General features: G+C 38.1%; 2 protein-coding genes across 3 annotated transcripts in view; one reads left to right on the top strand and one right to left on the bottom strand.

Annotated features, from left to right (window-relative positions):
• The window catches only part of LOC118417968 (protein CBFA2T1-like), a 181,432-nt gene extending 163,035 nt beyond the window's left edge, over positions 1 to 18,397 (bottom strand). Inside the window, exons 1-2 of one of the 2 annotated variants that reach the window (XM_035823747.1) lie at positions 18,220 to 18,397; positions 7,571 to 7,735 (exon numbers count right to left, since the gene is read on the bottom strand). The gene's annotated coding sequence lies outside the window, so the exon portion shown is untranslated. Of the gene's footprint in view, positions 1 to 5,583; positions 5,651 to 7,570; positions 7,736 to 18,219 lie in introns of those variants that run through there. The other variant, XM_035823748.1, reaches the window with a different exon arrangement.
• A 192-nt stretch (positions 18,398 to 18,589) lies between these two features.
• LOC118417020 (dynactin subunit 1-like) lies at positions 18,590 to 23,316 on the top strand. Its single transcript, XM_035822351.1, has 7 exons — positions 18,590 to 18,771; positions 20,441 to 20,571; positions 20,929 to 21,023; positions 21,479 to 21,559; positions 21,801 to 21,981; positions 22,145 to 22,319; positions 23,031 to 23,316. Exons 1-7 carry the CDS (start codon positions 18,601 to 18,603, stop codon positions 23,256 to 23,258), a joined length of 1,062 nt encoding a protein of 353 aa, XP_035678244.1. The 5' UTR covers positions 18,590 to 18,600; the 3' UTR covers positions 23,259 to 23,316.
• Positions 23,317 to 24,082: the final 766 nt, after the last annotated feature.

Raw genomic sequence — 24,082 nt, 5'->3', positions numbered from 1 at the left:
ACTGTCCTTTTTTCATCTCCTCTATATCTTTCTTATTTTCTTTATCAAATTCCTTCCAAAAAACACCTGAAATATGTGAAGATTTCATAATGACATTTTTTGAAGGTAGAAAAAAAAGATTCAATCAAAACCCAGCATGTGACAACAAAAGGTCATGATCAGACGCAACTGTCATCATGCGATTTTTAACCTTTTCCACACTAAGGCTCCCCTTTGGCACAAATTTGTATTTCGTAACTAGCATGGAGAAGGTTAAAAGTAGCCGGGAGCCTAAAGAAATTTTAGGTACTGGTGTAAGTACAGTAGTACTAGGTACAGGTAACAAAACAATTATAGTCAATTATTTTATGTTTATATAATTTTAATGTCAAAATTAGGAATGCCTTTTTTTTTGCCTACAACAATGAAAACTTTCAGACCCCAAACCAGATTAAAGGACATGTTATCTGGATAATATAACTATTAGTATTAACAAAAAGTTGTCAGCCAGTGGGTACTAATATCTCAACGCAGAAAACAATATACAAAGTACAAGAAATACATTGACAGATGGCCGAGCAGATTTTTGCCGGGCTTTACGCTCCACTGGGGATGTGACCTCCTGGCCTCTGATCTCTTGTTTGTTATTAGACTCCAGTTTTGCCTGATGGCATTTGGGCAGAATGTAATTTGGTCCCTTTAAACATATACATCAAATTCTTGTGGTGAATATCAATGCTTTACACCAGCTGCCTTCCACTCAACAGCGAAGTACAGACGGGTCATTATGAAAAAGGTCACTTTCAGACTTGACATATTTGGGCAGAAGAACCGAGCTGACTCTGTCTAACTTATTCAGGAAACTAAGGCCATACCAATTTTATTATTCGGTTGTCAGTTTAGCGGCTTCATTGTTTTTCTGAATTACGAAAAGTGTGACATTTTACGATAATTAATAAACCCCAAATGCTGATATTTTGGCACCATACGTTTTGTCCATTGATTAAAATATCTATTAATAAATTAAACGTCAAAGGTTCATTTTTTGAAATGCTATGTTGGCTCCCGTAATAGCATTTTGGGTGACATCACACCTGTAGCCTTGTTTTAAGGAGCTTTGCAAAAGTGTCAAATCTGTATAATCATTATTGAAGTAGTTTAACTGTAATATCCAACACAAAAATTTTCGACTGAACAGCACAAGTCTTTGTCAAGGAATGAACAATCCACCACTGCCGTAACATCACGTTATGCAGATACAATCATGTTCATGTAAAAGAACCCAACACACTTATCAAAAAGGGTAACAAGCTTACCCTGGTAACAAGGTTACCCTTTCTTGGCTAAAGTAACCATATACCACACATACATATTCACTGCCAAAGAAATACAAGGTTTACTCATCTTTTTTATATTAAGCTCCAAATGTTAAATCTCACTGAATTCACACTAACATGGACATGATATAATTCAAGGTTTGCAGCCCAACAACTGCCCCCTAGCAACTTGGACTAAAACTACATCGCTGAATGAAACTATGACTGAAATTTTGCAATGATTATGAAAATTATGTACCAGTAGGTATTCCAACCAAAATTTCAAAAGTACAATACAATATTAGTTTTTACTGTTTCTGAAAGAGCTAATAAAGAGAATTAAAATGCTTTTTAAATGAAGCAAATATCTTAAGCGGTTGTTGAGATATGGCTCCTTGAAGTTTCCAAAATCAGCCCTCCGAGACGGCCGGCCGCGCGATAAATTACGAAAATTAACAAAATAGCTTTTTTAAGGGGTGATAAAAAGGTAAGTGAAGGCTGAAAAGCTTATTTCATCTTATTTACTTGTAATATGCACTACATAGAAATATTCTACAGGATTCCAGACATTAATATCTTTTTATTATGTTTTTACACAGGGTCAAAGTATGCATTTTGCAACAAATTACTCAGGTGGCAGCGTGACCTTTGACCCCTGGGGAAGGAAAATTCCTCCAAAGTTTACACACTTGTATCTCTTGACAGGAATGACCATGTCTTCCAATATTTCACATAAAACAGCACCCAGTGGTGTTCTTTCACACAATAACAGTCATGTTATCTGTACTTCATAAGAAAATGAGTAAATTTGGGTATATATACACACATTTTTTATTGCGTTCTATGGTATTTTGCGGGTGAGTATGCTATACGGTGCACTGTACTAGACCGAGTACCATACTTAATATACTTTTACAATGTACAGCATTATGTTATTTCCTATTACCAAAGAATGTCACATCCACAGAATGTCAACAATGGTAACTTCTTTAATAAGAAGGTCAACTTGGTCAAGGTCAAAGGTAAGATTGCATGAACATCTCGCATTATTTGATGAGGCACAATGTTACACTGCATCATTAGCATAAGTTCACACTTGCACAATACATGACAGATGTTAGTGCTATAAGAAGAAGAGATAAAATAATGATAGATAGACAATGTAAACACTGAACTTATCATGACAAGGTAAACATTTTTCAAGGTCACGTACAGGCTATTTTCTGTAAATGTACATAGATTTCTTGGAATTTGGATGTGTTACTTCCCGATAATTCTTATAATCAGTAATTATCAACGGTATCATAGAAAGTACACAAAGTTTTGCACAAAAAAACAGGCCTACTTATCATTTTCTGTGGCACTAACTGTTCTGTGCTTTCTTAACAAACTTAACACTTTTATTTAGTTAAATTGGCAGCACAACTAGTTAACTTGTCAACTTTACATTTGTCCTACATGCGTATCTCGCTCTACTTATTGGTACTACAACCTACATTCTTCAAGTTTTTTCTCTGCTAGTCTTTTATCAGCCACATCTGGGATTAGATAGAATATTCCTCCTAATAAACAATTAAACTTTTAGTTTTATTATTGTGTCTACCATGGTGATGAACGATGATGGTCATCTTTCTGCGGCGAAGACGTCCTACCCAAGTACCACACCATCACTACGGTGATTTGTAGTTACAGTTCTTTTGTATGACGTAATAAAGTGGTTATAAAGAAAGAATCAGACTGACACATGCATGTAACTGAATTCTATATAATGCATCAAGAAGATTTGAAGTTAAAATAGATTAAGATTAGATAAATTCCCAAAACAGGATGGAAGAAGGTAAGTCAGTAAGTGTCAATTTGATTCTACACCATCTTCTACGACTGAACCTGGGTACCAAGTGGGCTTGTCTTGGAGGTCGCCATTACCAAACTGTAGAGACAAGAATATAATATTGCAGGTAAGTACTGCAGATTTATGATCTTTACTTAACAAAATAATCCAGACGTGCAAAGTCAAACAAAATGCCACATGGCACAAAGAGCACTAGCCTGAACAATCTGGTTGTAACAAACTTACTTCACAATGAAAATGAAAATGCCATAAGTATCTTTTTTAATTGGGCATAGCTTCCCCGGCTGACCTTAGAACAGGTGGCCACACAAGTGAAAAAATACACTTGGTATTTTGGACTCGGAACGAGGCAAGAAATGATTTGACGAATAATAACAATGACATTGAAAATACCATTGATTTCTTATTTTGAAAAAAATTGGGCATAGGTTCCCCGGCTGACCCCTAACCGGGGGCCACGGTTGCCTCAAGTTCAACAAGTAAAAAAATACACCATGGTAGTTTGTACTTGGAACAAGGCAAGAAATGATTCACACAAATAATCATATTGAAAATGTCGTTATTTATTTTGATTTAAAAAAAATGGGCATAGGTTCCCCGGCTGACCCCTAACCGGGGGCCACGGTGTCCTCAAGTTCAACAAGTAAAAAAATACTCTGTGGTATTTTGGACTTGGAACAAGGCAAGAAATGATTCACACAAATACTAACGGTATTGAAAATACCATAAATTATTTATTTTGAAAAATTTGGGCATAGGTTCCCCGGCTGACCCCTAACCGGGGGCCACGGTTGCCTCAAGTTCAACAAGTAAAAAAAATACACCATGGTATTTTGAACTTGGAACAAGGCAAGAAAATTTATGATTCACAAGGCCAATTTCACATAACAAGAAAGAAAGAAATAGAATGATTAACAAATCTAAAACTGTAATGTTTTACATTGTCTCATGACTTAAAAACATGGATAAAGACATGATTTTGCATTGCTGGCATAGTCTATAGACAAAAAAAATGGTCAAAACAAAAACAAAGAAAACATTTTCTTCCTTGAGGACACAAAAGTACCCCATCCCAAAACAAACCTACAATTTACAGACACTAAAAATTCATCAAAGTATTTTACCTGGAAATTCCTGCTCTATAGCGTCGAAAAGGATCTGTTTGTGCCGCTTCAGTCACATAACTTCTATTTGTAAGGGGCGCGCGGCCGAACTTCGGCGCGTCAGGATCGCGTGGCCGGCCAAACACGGCGCGCTCGGGCCGACCTCGCCAGGAAAACAAGCTCCGCGATCCGCCGGCGTGCATGCAATAGACATGCCGATTACATCAAAACGTAGCCTATTTTTTTGTCGTCATTTGGACAGGGGTGACAACCGGCAAAAATAAAATTTTTGCGGAGATTTTTACAATTAAACATCGATCAATCACTTCAAGTGGAATTTTTACCGGCAAAAAATAAAAGTTGAAAACTGTCACCGGTATCATTTTAAAGCTCGTAATCTGCTCTTTGCAATGACACTACTTTCATTCTGCTGCGGTCTAAGACGGCGATGCGCAAGCGCCGTGAACGCAGCGTAGCGAGCTGGGGGAGGGGGGAGGTTTCGGGCCCGTGTTTTCCAACCCCGGCCGAGCGGCGCACGGCGCGCCGTTTTCATCGGCAATTTTTTGGCGTTTTGGACATTTAACAGACCGAACAAACATATCACACGAAAGAGAAACTTATATGCTTTATTTTCATGGGTAAATATGCCTCTAAGAGTGAGTAGTTTTTGTGCCGCGAGTGTGGGAATATGGTAAGAAATTTACCGATCGCCATGCGGCAGGACGTTTTCGCGGTAGCGTTGGAATACCTAGTACCAGTCATAGAATAGGTAATAGACCCTATAGATATCATCATAAGTCGACATTTCCACACACATATCATTCCACCTGAACATATAAAATACAACACAGTGAATTCCACATCACCCGTGGTATCAGCCTGACTGTGGATTGGATCGCCCCACGGCCGAAGGGCTGGATTGCCCGACAGTAAGGGTTATCTCCCCTTAGAATGTAGTTTACATGTGGGATGGGCTGTATTACATTCTTTTGAACAAGCAGAAAGAAAGGTGAACAGCTTTGATCTTTTATCATCACAGTCCATGATAAAGTATCGTTCATCGTCCTTCTCATTAAGACAGAATGGACGAAACCTCTGGTCAAAGGGAATGTATATGCCTGCAGGTTAAACACCCATGTCCTATTGTTTGGAGCAGGTGAAAACAGAAACGAAAACACCTGCCCTTTTCAATTCAGGAAAAGAAGTTTAGCCTATAACTGTCCAATCTGCACATGCTAGTGTGCAAATGCAAGCCATTAAAACTCTATGAATTTCGCCGTTTACAGAATTCTAGAGCCACCCTGTTGCATCTAATTATAAGTCATTTCCTCACCTGAGTCCCACAAGGACACTCTGAGGTGGAGATAGGCACTCAGTTCAGCATTTAGACAACTCTGAATACCGGTTTAACAGGTGGATAGAGAGAACCCGTCATTGATTAAAAGTTGGATAGCCTAAGGGTGAAATGAAGAAGAACAGAATAATACCCTGTGTTGTGTAACATTGTACCATTTCTCTGACTGGGAATGATGAAGTTTTTCTTTCACTTGAATTTTTTTCCTTCAAGACAAAAGCAAATTGTAGTTTGGTATCCAAGAACTTTGTCCACCCTTAACATACATGTACTTATATAACTATTATGTACTGCACCTATACACAAGGATAGGCTATAGTAACTGCAACAGAGTTTCATTTAATATATACTGAGGAACATTGATTTTGACTATCCTTTTTTTTATACACTTAATCTTATTGATAGGAGTAGGGGTCCCTCTCAGTGTGAGTGGTTCAAAATCTGATATGGGACAATTACTGTCGAATTAAGGTCACCTGAGTTTCTGCAGCCATCCTAGTCCTACCAATTGTGTCAAACTCGCAAATCAGCCTCTGGCTGCAGGGAGAGAGTACTCTGCCCACTAAATAACCACTAATGCATAGCTCTAAATGTAAGACCTTGTCCTTTAGTAGGGCAACCCTGGTTTAATAGAAATATACCTGTCAGTGTGACTAAGACAAAATGTTCTTTAGAGTGTTCTCTTTACACAAGGGATACATGTATGTAAAAATGGATGCTTGAAATAAAGATCTTGTGATTTAGCAGACAAACAGCAATGAAATCTCAAGGAAAACACTCTCATGGCTTGACCTTCTCGACCTAAAAATCGAACAATTCCAAACATTTCAGTTCTCCATGTATAAGCAATATCACAGGATCACATGGTTACCTTACAAGTTACAGGAGGGATTCAACTAATTAAATGACCATAGGTAAGGTGACTTGCTTATTAAACTGTAAGCTTGTTTTTGAAGCTCCACAAACCCAGACACTTCCTGATTACATGTGGCTGACAGAAGTATATGAATCTGGAAATCACATGACTTACATGTACATAGTTGGCAGACTAACAGATTCTGGGTTAGTCAGTTCCGAGGGAAAATCTTATGAAAGTGTCAGTGGTCTTCACAGAGACCTCTTGTTAGTTCTGCAAACTCATTACACCAGTCAATATTTGCCCTGTCTTCCACCATTGCGACTGTTTCAAACACGACCTCAAAGATGCAACACTGACTGTTGGTGGTCATGTTGCAATGCTATGTACTCAAATGAACTTTCAGTATTGTGTACATTTGTACTCAGTTAACAATGGAATCTTACATGCGAGAACTCTGCTTTTCCAAAGGTATTTTAATGAGGTACTTGTAACTTATAGTTATACTGAGTCTTTTTCATATTCCAATAAAGTTTAATAGAGAAATGAAAGAGAATATTTATCTAATTGTAAATAGGTTAATATTGTAAACCTAGAAAAAGTTTAGAAACTTAATTTTTGATTTATATCTCCTTTGTTATTTTGTTAATTGCACTGCAATATATATGGTTACTATTGAACAGCTTATTTATTACCATTTGCAATGATGCCCAATCTGTGATTATCACATTTTGGGCTAGACAAAATTGGCATCATCATTATAATAAAAATACATCTGGTGTATTATTTGCCGCCGGTAGGTACCCAATTTTTGTTTTGAGTAGTGAGGCTGATTTACATGCTCGAGGCACCTCCTCGAACATGGGACCCTCGTTTTTACGTCCCTTCCGAAAGACGAATTCATAGCAGGTTTTATATCTTTAAAGAAATTTGAGTTGGAACTTAGCACAAAGGCACATGTAAAGGCTATAAAGGCTACACTTAGTAAAAGCATTTTGGATCTTTATACCATTTTTACAAGTACAGTAATTGTAAAATTGTACATTAATGGAAATGGGCAAGAGTATATTGCGGTCAGCATAAACCAAAAAGAACAGTCAATATACTTACCAAGGACAACAGCACTCATGTCCCTCACTCTCGCTCAAACATGGCTCACATTGTGCAATTTGTGGAGTCTGGAACCCACCCTGCTGACAGGTCTCCTGTGTTAACCACCACTTCTCGACTAATTACAGCGGCACCAGACGGACGCAGAGATGACAGTCTGCCAGCCTGCATGAAGAGGAACAGCAGGCACCAAACAAGTTAAGGTCAATGTCACAGGCTCAGATTAACTACATAATGTAACAATTACAGTGGCAGTTTTTCAACTAACAGTTCAAGCTGATGTTAAACACACATCAAGTACATATAGCATTGCTTTCCATTGAAATTGAAATATAATATTGAAAAAGCTTGACCATTTATCAGTATTGGTTTCTTAATATTACAAAGACACTGATCAAGTTTGTTAGCTTAAGTAATGAGTTGGAAGAGTTTTCTGATACAAGCTAGACAATATCATGTACAGAAAGAATATTTACTTTTTTACTTTTAAGCACTGCCAGAATCACCCCCTCTATCCACTACAAAGTATAACTACTACTACTGGGAACAGTAACACCTGACCAAAGGTTTTCTTTCCCATTAGGACAGTCTTAACACTGTTCTCACCTCATAGCAAGACAAAAAAAGGAACACTTCCTGAAAGGCGTCCTTGGCATTTTCAAGCATTTTCATATGATTCCAAAAAGTGTAACAGTGCTGTAAAGTTGGAAATGTTCGTGGTGGTTTTGTTTTCACATCTACTGCAAAGTCATGACACTGCGTACATGTGTTCCCATGGTATTACTACTCCACAACAGAACTGTTTTAACTCCAAACATATAACGTAGCACATATAACATAAACGTCCTTTATGATCTCCTACAAAATCAAGCCCTGTAAAAATAAAATATTTACAGTATTAAGATCATTTTTGGTCCCTTCTCACAGCTTCAAACCTGAGATGATGATGAATAACATGAATTGCCACAAAATTAGAGTCCCATTACCTCATCCCTTTACCAAGTAACGAGATATCAAAACTAGAAGTTCTTCTGCAATACCACAAAAAGCCGCTAGAAGGGGCCCAACATCTTCTAATCATGCCAAATATCTAGACAATCCATCCAGGTATACTTAAGTTATTCATAGACATACACAATAATGCTACCGAAAAATAACCTTCTTATCGACTGTAATAAGCACACACCAACAACTGCTGCATGAAGAACAGGCTGTGTTGACTCTTACTGAAAGTGCTCCAGAAAATTATTATACAAACGGCTGAACTGACCATGAACATGCTTCATAAGTAAACATGTCATACACACACTGTTTATCAAGTGCTTAGCTACTAAAAGCATAAAAAGAGGCAGGTCTGAGTCCATATATCGTACTTCGTCTAAAAGTGCCACAAAAGGAGTTCCTGATTTTTGTGTAAAGGGACTTAACTGAACTTTTCTAGCGAGCATTATACTTGTAATTCGGCATCCAAGGATGCTTACCCAGAGATGGTCACATTAAAAAAGCGGCAAATTTAAGAGATCCAACTGATGATTATGTAGCCTCACACTTTGCAAGTAGTATGAAATATAGTAACATTTTTGTGATCCTCTTTTTACTAATGTACAAATTTTTAAGAAATGTATGTTTAAATTTTGGCCACTCTCTCTTGAAAATACATGCAACGCACCTGTGCAGAAGCATGATTCTTCAATTTGGGCAATAAAAAATCATCATGTGTGATGCAGATGGACCTACTCTATCAAAATATCATGACAAACCTTTTCTATAAAAATTGGTGGAACGAAATCACATTTTTAAGGAATTGTCTCCTGTACTACATCCAGATCAGAAGCTGGTATTACATTATTTAATAGTAATTGACAAACTCTTATTCTAATAACCTTTTCCAGTCCAAATATTGCCCGTAATAAAGCTGCATCCACTCATTCTCAGCTTCCCAACTGAAGGGATTGTAGAAATATGTAAATATTGGGATACTATTGACTTTCCTTAAGGCCCTGCACTTTTCAAACTAACCATGTGAAAACCTGCACCTGTTGTGTGGAGGGTGTCACATGATTACTTTAGTCTGGTTTTGAAATTTCGAAGTCAGTGCCAATATTTTTAAGACTTTCAATCAAACTTTACACTGATTTCTCCTGTTCAGTCAAAACTGGTTTTGGAAGACATCAGTTTTTTTTTTCAAGTACATGTACCTTGTTCAATTATTCATTTCATCTTAAGACAGATGGGAACATGCCACTTCAACTTATAAAATGACAGTTGATTTCCAAGAGGGTCCAGTATATATAGGACAAGACACTCAGTGTGATAGAGACAAAAGTGGATGACATTCAGTGTAAGAAGTAAAATCTGATATGTCAAAACAAAATCATTGCCCATAACTCAAAGCCCCTAGCCAACTTCCAAGGTAAACGAACTTGGATGCTTAAAATGACCCAATATATCACCTATTAGGGTATCATTGAGTGTCATACATTAAGCTATTAACATAAGTCAGCTATAGGACAACACTTAATGATAAGACCTTTAGTACTTTATTCTTGGTATCAGATGTAGTTAAAAATCACTTTTCTTACAATTGTATATGAAATGTTTCATCTATCATCATCATCTCGGGCGGGTCGCCCAGACCAAGTCCACTATCTCCTTCCAGATGTCCTTGTCCCCATAAAGTTCTTTCATTGGTGATCCATAATAACACTATTCAGAATTCCATATAGATACCAATATATGAACACTTTGTATGAGTACTATGACAGAATAAACTTGTAGGATGTGATTAATAAGTACCAATGAAAATCAAAATCTTTTAATTCTTCTAACCCGGCAACAACATATAGAGATAGAGGACACAAGTTAACCAACCCATGTATGCTGGCTGGCACATATCCCATCTAAGTACAGGGGTACATTACTGTGACATATGGGACAGACCTGTTCCCTGCTATCAGCCCAGACAGGTGGCTTACTGTACAGGTGGACATCAATCATGTCATCCCCACACAATACCGCTGACCCAAGTTCCTGCTCCTAAAGTACAACCTTCCCCGCGCAGATAGTATCTGAAATGGTGGGTTGGCGGGTGTGAGAACATGCCATTTCTTTTAATTGATTTTATACTATCCAATGTGGGTCCCACAGATAAGGATGCTACAAAAGGCGTGTGTTAGTATTCTGCGTAGTGGCGTACGTTGATGCATGTTTCGGGACGTATCTGTCCTGTACTGTCCACAAAATGGGGCAATATTCACAATTTGGCCCACAGTTAGTGGTCACTTTGGGTACATTAGCCTAAATGAGGCAACAAATTAAGACCATCATCTTGAGTGTCTTCAATCTTCCTGTAACATATCATATACGAGCACAGGTAGGTTTGACGGGTTCAGCTATTCACAGTACATGCAATGAAGACTTGTCAGTTACACTAAAAAAACAAGTGGCTCTTTTTGGTTGCCTCATTTTTTTACCATTAGTACCTTTTAAGTCACTAAAGTTCTAAAGGTGTACAGTAATAGGAATGGTTACAAAGTACAAAGGGAAATTTAGGGAATGGGACTTCAGAAAAGGAAACGTTTTCAATTGCACGTACCAGACTACCGGTAAGCAAGTTTTACTCTTGGGTGATTGCAAGATTTAAACTCATCAAACAAATCTTAACTCTTTCTGCATCTGTATCTAATCTCTCTATCAGCACTTTTTCGCACTAGCATTGGTAACTCACCAGCTAGTCTTTTCTATACATCAAAGTACTAGGCAGCCTACATAAGCCATGGTCAAATAGTACTCTATGCTGATGACACAGCACTGTTTTACGCATCAAAGTCTGTCGCTGATATAAACAGAGCGTTGAATGCTGATCTCTGCAATATTGAGAAGTGGTTGGATGCAAACAGGCTAACTCTCAATGTCCGTAAATGCAAGTCTATGCTTTTTGGCACTATAAGAAGGCTGCGTCTAAAAACAGAAGAACTAAATCTTACCCTTTCTGGTACTTATTTGGAAGTTGTTGCATGTTTTAAATATCTAGGTGTTTGGTTTGATTCCTGTCTTACATGGAGTGTACACATTAACAAACTATGCAGTACGGTGTCCTCTAGGTTAGGAGTGTTGAGACATTTAGTACCCATTTTACCACCTAAGACACTTTCCATGTTGTTTAACTGTATGATTCTTCCTAAGATTGAGTATTGTGATATTGTATGGGGCAACTGCGGAAAATCTCTCTCTGACAATCTCCAGAAACTCCAAAACCGTGCAGCACGGCTTGTTCTCGGCCTGTCACATAGATCACATGTAGATAATGACCATCTGTCTGCATTAGGTTGGAATTCTTTGGCATCTCGTCGGAAAATGCACCTCCTGCAAACCGTCTTCAAGTCAATTCATCGGCAGTTACCAGAATACTTACAAATATTTAACAGAACATCTCACACATACGCAACAAGGCTTAATTCTAACTTATCACTACAACTACCGAAAGTCAGACTTGAATCTGGCCGTAGGAAATTTGAGTACAGAGGTGCGTTTTCATGGAACGAGTTGCCGCCCACGGTTAAAGTGGCCAGTTCTGCACTGTCATTCAAGAAACTGCTAAGAAACGGTAATCACTGCTGACCCCTGACCTCCTGACCCGGCACGAATTTTGATCAATGAGTTACGATTTTGATTTATGTTCATTTATATATTGTTTCCTTCAAGTTGGTTTGTTTATCGTTTAGTTTATCTTATTTCTTTGTTATGCTATTGTGTGTATGTTGTTTGTACAGGGCACACCTGAAAAGCAGTACGCAAAGTACTGAGTGTGTCCACCCTGTATAAAGAAAACAGAAATATAAATATAAGATGTAAATCTAGAGGTTTGTTTAGGCAATAAAGCATTGAGCAATATGTCTATCATAGGCCAATAAGGGATCTATAATGATACCTTTGATATGTTTTTTGAAAGCTGTGGCCGACCAGTCATCATCTGCACAGGTCTTCACTTGCCCATCTTGCAGTGCTCAGGAAGTGCGGTTCGAGGATTGGGCCGCACAGCCACATAAGAGCGTGCAGAGGAGGCCGAGGACAACCTTCCCACTGATCTTCGGACACGAAGAAGCAACCATCATCATCATGTTTTTTCCCAAAATTTCCTTTGACATTAAGATTCATACATCCTAATCATTGAAACAGGTCATTGAAACAGGTCAAGCTATGAACAAACAGTACTGACTACTGATCACTTCCACCACAAAGCCAAACTAGACATGCGTCTAAGCTGGGCTCTAGCCTTGAGTCCGAATCCTTTTCACAACAAATGTGCTATATTTTGCTGGCAAAGCTTTCTACACAAATCCAATTAGACCCTTTCTCGTTTATTCTGGGATGTGCGAGAGACAGAAAGCAGCTGTGTGTGCTCGCTGGCAAACATACTCACCAAGGCTGGAGTCTGTGATGTCCTTGTAGCGAAATGGACCATTGTCTTGACTGTTGCCCATTAACAAGTTTTGACAGACAATACCGAGAGGAAAAATGATGCTGCTTGGCCAAACAAAGCAAAGAATTTGCATGAATTCTAGCTAAATAATCAAGACAAATAATTAAGGAAGAAAACCCCTAAATTTAGGAAGCTTTTCAATTTTACTTCACAATCACATCTCATGAACATGATGTACGTTGTACCTGCAACTTGCACGCTTGTCAATGATTTAAGGACATGAACTTTCTTGTTTGTCTGTCCTGCGGCTTGTCACTCTCATTCTTTATAACTATAAGAAGACCGCTTGTCTAAGACGGCCGGATTCTCTAGGTCCTCCTGTTGGTCTTCTTAGACAAGTTCGACTGTATGTCAATCTTAATATTAGAATCAGGTTCTAGGACAAAAATTTGCAGACAAAAATTTCCATCGTTCCATCCCCCTTGACAGACAAAAGTTTAAACTTCCTGACATTCTCATTATATTAGGCCGTTGCAAGAGTCACAAATGTTTGCCAACGGGTTATGATTTCAAACGTTTACTAAATTTCTTGTGCTTTCTTGTACTTGTGCCTTACTCCATCAAAATGACAGGGCAGACAAATGGTGCACATGAGAGATATCTTAACAGAGCGAGCGACCAAAGAAAGGAAGTATACGCTCATTAACAAAATTGTCTTCTTGCACTCAAAAGATGCATTACACAATACAGAAAATGGTGATATGGGATAAACTGTGTTGTGTTCTATATTATGATATAACACCAGTATAAACTACTAGTAATATCACACCCCATATATATGAAATTCAAATGTGAAAATATACTGCTTGCTTCTCAAAAGTTACGGTGTGAGCTTTTATTGTATAATATGCCTTTCTTTGTAGGTCCAATCTGTTCAAAAAGACTGTGACTTCAAAAGCAACTAAATTCCAAACCGTGACAGATGTTGACATTTGCTGACACATTTCACCATGTCTCTAAACTGTACTGCACAGATTTCCTGTGTGAGTGAGTTTTGGCAGACCTTGTACAAGTTGTGCCAATAGTCTGTCCCTCATCCTGTTCATTAAGCTAAATGAAACTGGATTTAAGATAAGAAGTAGTTAAGTGTTAATAAGACCAAAGGGATGTAGTCTACTGATGTCAGTATGTAGTACAGCAGCTGCTTAGTGTTTCTGCCAGGCTCCACTGTAGAGAGCTATCCCCAACATTTTGTGAGGAGAATTTCAACTGAAAATGAATGGAGATACACATCATGCATTGCCATCATTTTCATGCTACTTGGGTCCATTTAAAAAAGATTATTATCAGACACTGTTGTTATTGCTCTGAAAAAATATGTTTGACAATCCAAAACACTGAGATTATGAATATGACATCAATTGCAAAATACAAGAGAGGACGTCTAAGTGTGCCAAAACGCCCATTCAAGTCCCTTCCTACTTAAGTGAATCTGTAGTATTAGGACTGGTGAGGGTTGTGTGACAACGTTGGTCCAGCTACAATGTACCTTAGGTCTGGGCTGGCAAGATAGCTTGACTATCTGCAACTTAGCTCTCATACTAATCACACCTATGTAAGTACAGTAGGGCTTATCGCTTCATTATACAGGAGACTCTAGGCTTATCTAATGACGAATTCACATAGGAAAAGGTACATGTACTCAGGGTTGTAGCCAGCCCGAAATCATTTTCCGTCCCCCCACTTTTGACTGAAAATCCTATCGAGCGCCGTAGGCTAGATGTTCCTAGGGGGGTCCGGGGGCATGCTCCCCCGGAAAATTTTGAAATCTAGACCCTCTGAAACGCTATTTCCAGCATTTTGAGCTGTTAATACATCTGTTTTGGTAAAAGAAATTACACGAGGGTTTTACGCTGGATTTTATTTAGGAAAGGGGCCGATGCCACCGCCACCGCAGTGATCGCACAGATTGCTGGTATAAGGGTATGATTGTAAGCGTGTTACACAGCTGCACTTCTATATTGTATAGAATTTACACAGAAAAGAAACAGCACGTTTAGTACAACAAAAATTTATAACGTATCTACGTCCTACGAGAAATATACACAAGCACAATAGCACATACAAGGGATAACGGCGCCCTCACATCGGCGAGAATAAAACATTTTCAACACCGGCCGTTTGCGTCTTACTTAGTTAAGTCGTATCAAAGTTCACGTCGATTCCTACCGTCGCCGATGAGAGAAACCGTCGATTAACACAACACACTTCATCTGTCAGTTCATCTGAACGAGGTAAGTAGCATTTTAACATTTTACAAAGATTGGAAACATAGACGGCGAGTCGGCGAGCATGTACAACGAATCACTTGAAAGAATCACCCACGGTTTGATCTGGCGCGGTCCTATTATAGCGGGGTGGGATCCCTCCCCGGAACAGCCAGATTTTCCCGGGAATCTCCTTATATGGGGAGCGGGGTTGATCACATAGGCTCTTACTATTAGTTGCGTCATTTCTTTTTCAGCGCGGAAAATAAAATCAATTCTCTCTGACACATTTCTAGAGCAAGGGCGGGTCGCGTTCCCAAATTTCCTGTTCTAAATTTGAAGCTCTTTGGTTCGGCAACGTAAAGTACAAACCATCGTAAGTTTGTATGTAAAATCCGGGCATTTCCTTTCGGGGCCGGGGCTTTCGGGGCAAGCCTCGTCATGTGGCCCCGCCCACCGTGAGACCGTCGGCTTCCTTGTTGCAAAGGCAGTGCACCTTTTCGCCGACTTCATCAAAGGCCGCGGCTGTTGGTTAGAGTTTCAAACAGTCGTGTGACAGTTGACAGCGAACTTCGTATGCTACGTGATTATTCCTTGCACTTTCCCACAGCGGTGCTTCTACAAAATATTTATCAGACTGTAACCCACATGTTTTATATCTGAATAGAATCTGACGCGGAACAATGGTTTCACCGGGTATTTTTCTTGAAACATGTCCGTTGGAATATCGTCTGACAGCGAGGCGGCAACTTAGGGATGTAAGACCGTCAACAACAGTCGCACGGCACGGCGGCTAACGGCGCATCGAAGATACTAGCGCTATAAATAAGCGCTTCAACTTCGGATGGCAAACCGGACAATAGTTAACGTTAATGTTGAGCTGAGTAAAGTTTGTTGTTTACGAGTTTTTAGTTGACTTTGACGCTTTGACTTGAAATATTATTATGTCAAACTGAAAAGAAGTTAAGTGACTGCTACTATTATCGTAGATATGGCCCTAAAAACCTGATAAAATAAGCCTTCTGAATAGCCTGAAATGCGGACCCCTGCCCCGGCGCTGTGAAAAAATCCTTTGAATTTTTGGAGATCTTTGCAAGATTTTTAGTTTTTGTTGTATCTTTACATATTGATTTTCTCCGTCACAGAGGACGGAATGGGCAAAATATTTTTCCGTCCCCAGCTGCAAAATTCCGTCAAAGGACGGAAGGACGGGTGCTGGCTACAACCCTGCATGTACTTATCTAATCCTAAATTAGATTTCTTGGAAAAACATTGATTGAATCTGCAGAGTTCGAGGCTTGAAAAGTCCTGCCGCGAGGTGATGCAGCAAAGATACTTGTTGTAACCTTGTGTCACCATGTATCAGTAGCTCCCCCTACCTGTAATGGCTAAAACGTCACTATGCAAAACTAAAACCAAGTTGTAAACTCAGGGAAAAAGAGTACTGTAATTCCTAATTTTTTCACTGTAATGTTATGTTCACGGTTTTCACGGTGACGACTGTAACGTGAACTTATCGTTACATATAAAAAATAATTCACAGACTTTTTTCATGCGCACTTGCCTCGACAGTGAACATTTAGTTCCGAGAACAAGTTCAATTTTCTCAGACCGTGAAAATTTGGTACCGTGAAGATAAAGTGAATTACAGTATACATGAAGGTAATTCTGTCAGTAAATAATGTGACTGCATAGGGTATGATAACGGATTTGACAATTGAATTGTCATGTACTCTTTGACACTTGATATCTTTACCTTGAATCTTTACCTTGAACCACAGCCAGTCGATACCCTTGCGGGTAATAAGGCTGTCCTAGTTGTGGCGGTGGTAGCATCAGTAAGAGAAGTGGTACTCATGTCTGTCTGGGTGCAGTCCCCATTCCTGCCCCCATATCCTGTCCCCATATCTGTTAACTTTCAAATGGATCACATTTCCATCAACAATAACATCAAGCACAACCAACATCCTTCATTTAGGTTAATCAAATTAAAGTTCTCATGTATCAAGTGTTAACAAGCAGTACAGACCAGTCAACAGTTAAGTAGCATATCAAACTAACTTTGCTTTTTTTATCAAGCATAATTTAGATTCTTTCATTGTGGTAGATTAAAGTTTGCATGGATCAAGCATTGAACAGTAGAAATTGATTCACTACGAGTCACAGAAAACAAGAATGGTTGTACATGTATATTGCTTCAATTCAAAGGAATCATATTATTCTTCAGAGGGGTCGTTCGTTCCTATGTATGAGAAAGCATCAGACGTCAAACCCCTGCACATTGAAGAACAATATATACTTGTCTGGGAAAACGTAGTTGTTCAGATATGCTGAACAACTACAAATAACTTAATACAAATTACTGGGTCCTAAATTTTTTGCATAATATTAGACTCTATCAGTAAATATACCTATTTTCCTTAGGAACAGATAGCATGAAAATGAAATCCCATTCATTTGATACAAACTTCAGGTATTATAGCAGTTTTAATTGATTTTAAAAATTAGGTTCTTATTAACCTAATGTATATCAATATTAATGTATTAATGCATTTTTCCTAAAACAATTCAATTCATCACAAGCACAACATAATTTCCTGCTATGCCATACAAATAATGACAATCTCTACCATTTATGGAAAGGTGCCATTATTCCCAGCATGCATTACAGGTCAATATAGAACCACAATATGGAGGTACCCAAGGACAGGAACGAAACCAAAACAGGATTTTTTTTTTTGCTCGCTGCAAAACCTCTAGCCTCTGGCAAAACCAGCAATAAGTGACAATCCCATTTGCCACAGAAATTGAAATTCCAATTATTTGATTGACGTGTTTGAAAGGTTTCTTATCAATTACACAGTGAATATCTTCTATTTGCATAGATTATAACTAGTTTTCTGTTGATGACCTGGAGAAGATTCTAACACCACACTTCAAAAGTATTGAATACCTTTAACCTTGATCCATGGAAGTTGATCCTGATGTATGGTGGCCTCAAAATGCGCTCCAGAGTCTTACACCTCACGAGTGTTGATCGCTGTGATGAGATTATCAGGAAAGTTTGATTTGTGAAGATTAAAGAAAATCACTGCAAATTTTCATGAACTAATCTGCCGCCATTAGCCGTACAGCATGGCGGGAGGAGACCCTAACGTCACACAAAAAATGCCTACTGAGTCCCTAAAAACCACAATGTATTCAACAAATAAGAAACATTTGGTAAGTTATAAAGTATCTAAATATCAAAATATTTATCTAAATATTTTTTTGTTATTATTGATCTATTTTGGGTGAAATAAAATGTCTAAGTATGTAACTTAGAGTCGAACCTTTGGGACATGAAAATAAAGATGGCGGCTTCTCATAGCAACAGGGTGCCTCGGGGCGAGGAGAAAAAGTCGTCTGCTAACGGGAAAACTTCCTCGCGAACTCCACGACATCGAGTTCCCTGCCCCAACGGCTTCTTTCGGCAAATCCTAGACGAAGACGACAGGCTGTTGAGTATAAAGGCAAGGCTATCAAGTCGTTATTCTTTGATCTGTCGGGGGGGGGGGGTGCATTTTATTTGCGGAAGTGTTTTTTCCACTTGACTGACCGTCGACCGGTGATCTGTCACATATTTTCTTCTACTAGATTGATCTGTGACATTTTTACTGGCAGTGGGAAATCTTGAAATTACGAGGCTTGAAAAGGGTAACTTATCAGTGATTCATGTTTTCATGCTATGAGCATAACATAAGTTATAATTATAACATTGAAGCAACAGGTATGTTAAACCTTTTTATTGCAATTGCACTTGTTGATCATCGCTGTAAATTCTTAGTCGTCGTATACATCCATGAAATCGTCAAGATTCAACTGTATCGTCAGATTATTAATATGTCAACTACAGAAAGACATACACATCATTCCTCTTTCCTTTAAAGTTTATCCAAAAGACTATTTGTTTTCCTTCATTCAACAAAAGCAGTTCTCAAAGATAGGATATAAATAAATGGTTTCAGTCCAACTTAGATTTAGGTGTGAATTCATACATTCTCACCCCAGATGGTGGTTTGCCATTAGCAATCTTTCTGAACACTATGTTGACTATCGAGTAAAGAGTCTAAATAACAGGCATCTCTATGGTGATTAATGGCCTTAATTCATTTAAAGGAGCCTAATATAGATTTGATTATGGAATCATCAATTAAAAATAAGCAGTCTTGTACCTATTTTGTTTGTAAAATGGACATATTTTACAGCAGTAAACAACCTCCAACATCAACAGTGACCTAAATATGTTACTTTTCACTTGAATGTTACAAAAGCATTTGAGAAAACAGATCTGTTTGTTTTCTTGCATAGTAAAACTACCTTTACCCCACCCTGTGCCCGGGTCTTTTCATATCAATACAAGGGTAATGTTACTGAGAGCCACGGCGCATTGTTTGTTTGCGTATAGCGTTTGTTTGTTCGCAGGTGCTTCCTTTGTTTCTTCTCAAGGGTCCTGAAGTGTTACAGAGTAGATCGTATCAATTCTAACCCTTATTGTATTACATTGCTACTCATCATCAGCACAAGTATCATACTATCACTTAAACTCAAGTTTTTGTGCAGAAAATTGTATCATGGTTAAATGAGCTCAGGTTTCTTTTTACGTGTCATTTGTGACCCTTGACTACCTTGTATGCTGAGAGGTCATTGTTGGTGTTCTTGGATATACTGACCTTATAATGGGCTTTGTCATTTTAAAGACATATGATACATTCTTTTGAGCATTTAGCATACTTAAATGTTTTTCATCAAAATAACGTGAAGCCTTGTCATATAGTATTGTAGAACTCAATTGCCTCTAAACAATAGTTTGTTACAGGAATATTTTGCATGATTTCTTCCATAGTGAAAGCTATAATGTATACTGTGTATTTGTGCTTATGCTTAGGGCATGAACATGGTTGTTGCTATGCTGGGATTGTATTACTGATTAAGAGGTTCTGGGATTAGATTAAGAGTTCTTAGCTACTTTAGTTACCAATACAGTGTTTGATTTTCTTGTCAACGTGTATAATGTACACAGAATACGAATAGGATTCTTGCAGTTGTAAACATATATATAACTTTATTTTTATGAGCACTTCATTATTTTCTGTTGTGCTTTTCTATATGCAACTGTAAAATTTGTCTCTTTGTTTTTAGGAGGCAGACAAGAGGGCATATGTGGACCCTTTCTTCTGCAACTGTATTCACTGTCAGGAGTTCTACTCTAAACATCTACCTGCCAATATCAGAGATGTTCTGGTCCTGCCTGGCTTTAAACCATCCAAAAGGTAAGTTATTCCTTTTTTACAAAGTTATACTCGGTGTTTGAGTCGTATGAGATACTTTTGTATGTTAAAAAGGTAGCCTTTTGTAGTACCAAATTCATATAGCAGGGTAGTATGTGTCCGTAGCAATTCTGAAGAAAAGATTGAACTGTAATTTCCAGTCTCAAAAACTGGACTTACCGAAGTTGGACCATCAATTATTTTGCTGGGAATATCAGTTCAAAATTTGCTTCAGAAGTAACTAAATCAAGTAAATGATTGAATTTTAAGACTTTACAAACAACAATTTATTACTTGTTCAACAATGTTTTGTGAGGCTTGCAAAGGAAAAGTTGTTAACCACATTGGTACATTTTTCAGGTCTATGCTGTTGGTTGACAGATTTAAGAAGTACCCTCAACACCCTTCATGGATTAAACTGGGGGACAGAGTCATAGTTCAAGGCAGATACCCAGGTGAAATTTTGTATTTTCTCTTTTTTCTCTTCCGATAAATCCCCCAGGTATTTCTTTGCTGTAAATTCAGTTAAAATAAAGAGTCTGCATTATCTTTGACTTCACAGTTGATCATGAAACAAGTATAATTAAGCAACAGAAAACAGAACATAGGTTTGAAGTGAGATGCATTTGTTACTATGAAAATGAAAGATTTTAAAATTTACAATACATCAGTATTTGATATGCTTAAAACAATATTGTACTTTTAATGATGAAAAGTACATCACATTTTAGCTAGTAAATTTGTAGCTGATATACAATTTATATCATTCAAACTTTTGCTAAAATTCTTCATATTTGCAAAATTTCCTTCAGAAATAGAAAACCTAGAGACAAGATAAATCTTGTCTTCTTCATGGAATAGTAGATACTAGATTTTAATCTATTGAATGTTATTACTTGTTTTTGTCTAGGCTTTGTAAAATATGTGGGTGTACTAGACGAGGATGAATTGGCGGCTGAGCTGTATGTTGGAGTAAAGCTTGATGACCCAGGTAAACTATCATCACCTATTTTCAATAGATAATGGTCAGTTTGTAATGAAATGCCTTTTCCAAGGACAACATTGCTATCATTACCTGCTAGTTGGGATTTAAACCCAAGACCTTTAGATTCTGAGTCAACTACGTACCCTACCCACAAGACCACGAAGTCATTGTTACACACTAATACATGTAGATTTGTTTACACTTTCATAACTTGTTTAGAAGTTGACCCAATTTTCTCTTTCCTCAGTTGGAATAGAAGATGGTTTCTGGAACAACAAGTTCTACTTCTCCTGTCCCAAGGGTCACGGGGTCATGGTCAGGTACAGCGAGGTGCGGAAGGTGTGCCCTCCCACCCGCAGACCCAGGACAGCCTTCTCTGACTGGAGATACTACCACATTCCTGGTCAGAGGAGGACCAGAAGGGCAAGGTGAGTGTGTGTGTGTGTGTGTGTGCGTGTGCATGCTCAATGTTTTTCAAAAAATCTTAAGGTGGTTTGAAGAAATCTTGAGATTTTTAAATTTTCAATGAAGCATGAGGACTCATTTATTAATTAATCAATTAGTTAAGTTTGCTCAACTGTTTTTCCACAGTGACCCAGGCTCAAGTCTGTCAGACACGTCGAGTGACAAGTACAGGGGTCCCAACTCTGACCCGACTAGCCTACAGTCTACAAACTCTAACAGGGAACCAAAGAGAAACATGCTGAGACACAAAATATCTTCAACCTCAGTGTCGTCTTCCTACCCGAGCAGCAGACATCAAAAGGTATATCACGCCAAACATGGTGGATATGTTCTCAGTAGGGTTTACATTATCCAAACAGGAAGACATCATACCTGCACCACTCTGGAACAAAGACTATGCAAACATTGTAATTTAGATAGAATAGAGGACAAATGTCATTTTGTAGTAGAGTGTAGATTGTATACCGTAGAGAGAAAAAAACTGTATAAGGTACGTTATACAAAACCTATTTCCTTATTTCATACACCTAAGTTCTGTAGAAAAATTCATATTCCTAATGCAACTAGACAAACCATTGATCATAAAACATATCTGCTCTTTTATCTCCACTATAACAGAAAAACGAGAAGTTGAATTTATCCAGCAATAGTCTGAGGTTCGAGGGAGGGGTTCCTCAGAGAGAGCAACAATACCCTACCATGATCTGATCTCATTTTGTCTCTGTGAACTGTATCTTTTCAACATGTCTTTTTGTGACCTATACTTAGCCCAGTGTGGCAAAAATGTGCAATAAAGGTCTTCATTCATTATTATTTGCTTGTATTGCATACCTGGTAAACTGCCTCATGGTGTAACACACCAGGTTGGTACTGAAGAGTATAAGCTGTACATCCAGCCAGATATATTTTTTCCACACACAACAAATCAAAATTGAAAGTCTTTATATATTTGCTTCTCTTCCATCTGCACTCATGCAACAGTATCGTTGGTAACGATATTTTCCTTTTGCAGCAGACCCCAAGGAGAGAAGGTTCCTTACAGGAGAGGGAAAGGACGAAGAAGGAAAACGGCGAGGTGAAGTCTTTGTCATCCACGGAGCTGAGAATGGAAGACTGGAGAACACAGTATGGTGAGGACCAGGCCATGAGGATGAGTGCTGCTCTCAGCAATCTCCAGCTGGCTTGGGAGAAAGGGAGAGAAGAGACACAGAGGGTACCCGTAGTACCCAAAGAGAAGTGATATAATTAATAGCAAGATAGAATTACTTTGATGCAGTAGAAATGCAATGATCATGACCTTACCTTGGTATCTGTATTGTTAATAGTGTTAGCTGTATGGCTTGCACAGTAAGCAAGCTCTGGAGTTTGCCAAAATTGACTTTTTTGTAACCTTTTCTTCAAGGAAGAAATTCAACAATGCCAAAATTACTGGTATTTATGACTCAATATGACATTCTTGTTCAATGGTATTGCTGTGGACTGACAATGAGTCAAATATGAACTTAGACGAAGCAATTGAATTGGAGTGGCCATTCTCATTACCTTGTAATTACGGGATGTAACATTTTTCTAATCATCACCAGAAGTGACTTTTCAGAAAATCTTCTGAAGTTCTGGAGAACAGATCTAGATGTTACTGACAAGTAGACGTCATGTCTTTTAAATAAAATTTTGCGACAGAATGCATGTACATACCGATAGACATTTACCTAATTCTATTAATGATAGTATATATATATATATATGTATGCTCAAATCAATATTGCAATGATGTTAGTTAGCTATGAAATAGCGAAGAGGATTAAGAAAAGCCATGAATTACCAATGAATGTGGAAATTCAACCAATAAATGAAACATAACATTTTTACAATAACAATATATGGATTGTGAAATCAATATGGTTTATTTAGATTATACCTGAGTTGTGCTGATAAACTTTTTATATTTCCATCTCAGTTCTATAAATCCTGTTACAACCACAGATAAGCCATATTATCATAATTAAGGGTTGGGAACACACCCTGGTGTGTTTACATTGTCATAATACTGTCCATTTACAACAA

Source organism: Branchiostoma floridae, chromosome 6 (genome assembly GCF_000003815.2).
Source record: "Branchiostoma floridae strain S238N-H82 chromosome 6, Bfl_VNyyK, whole genome shotgun sequence".
NCBI lineage: Eukaryota > Metazoa > Chordata > Leptocardii > Amphioxiformes > Branchiostomatidae > Branchiostoma > Branchiostoma floridae.
Note: the sequence above shows the minus strand (reverse complement) of the source record. Positions and strands in the feature narration are given on the sequence as shown.

Coding starts and splice junctions, on each gene's coding strand:
- LOC118417020 (XM_035822351.1), top strand. CDS start 18,601: ATGAAAATAAAGATGGCGGCTTCTCATAGCAACAGGGTGCCTCGGGGC. Junction 18,772..20,440: donor ACAGGCTGTTGAGTATAAAG/GCAAGGCTATCA, acceptor CTTTGTTTTTAG/GAGGCAGACAAGAGGGCATA. Junction 21,560..21,800: donor AGTAAAGCTTGATGACCCAG/GTAAACTATCAT, acceptor CTCTTTCCTCAG/TTGGAATAGAAGATGGTTTC.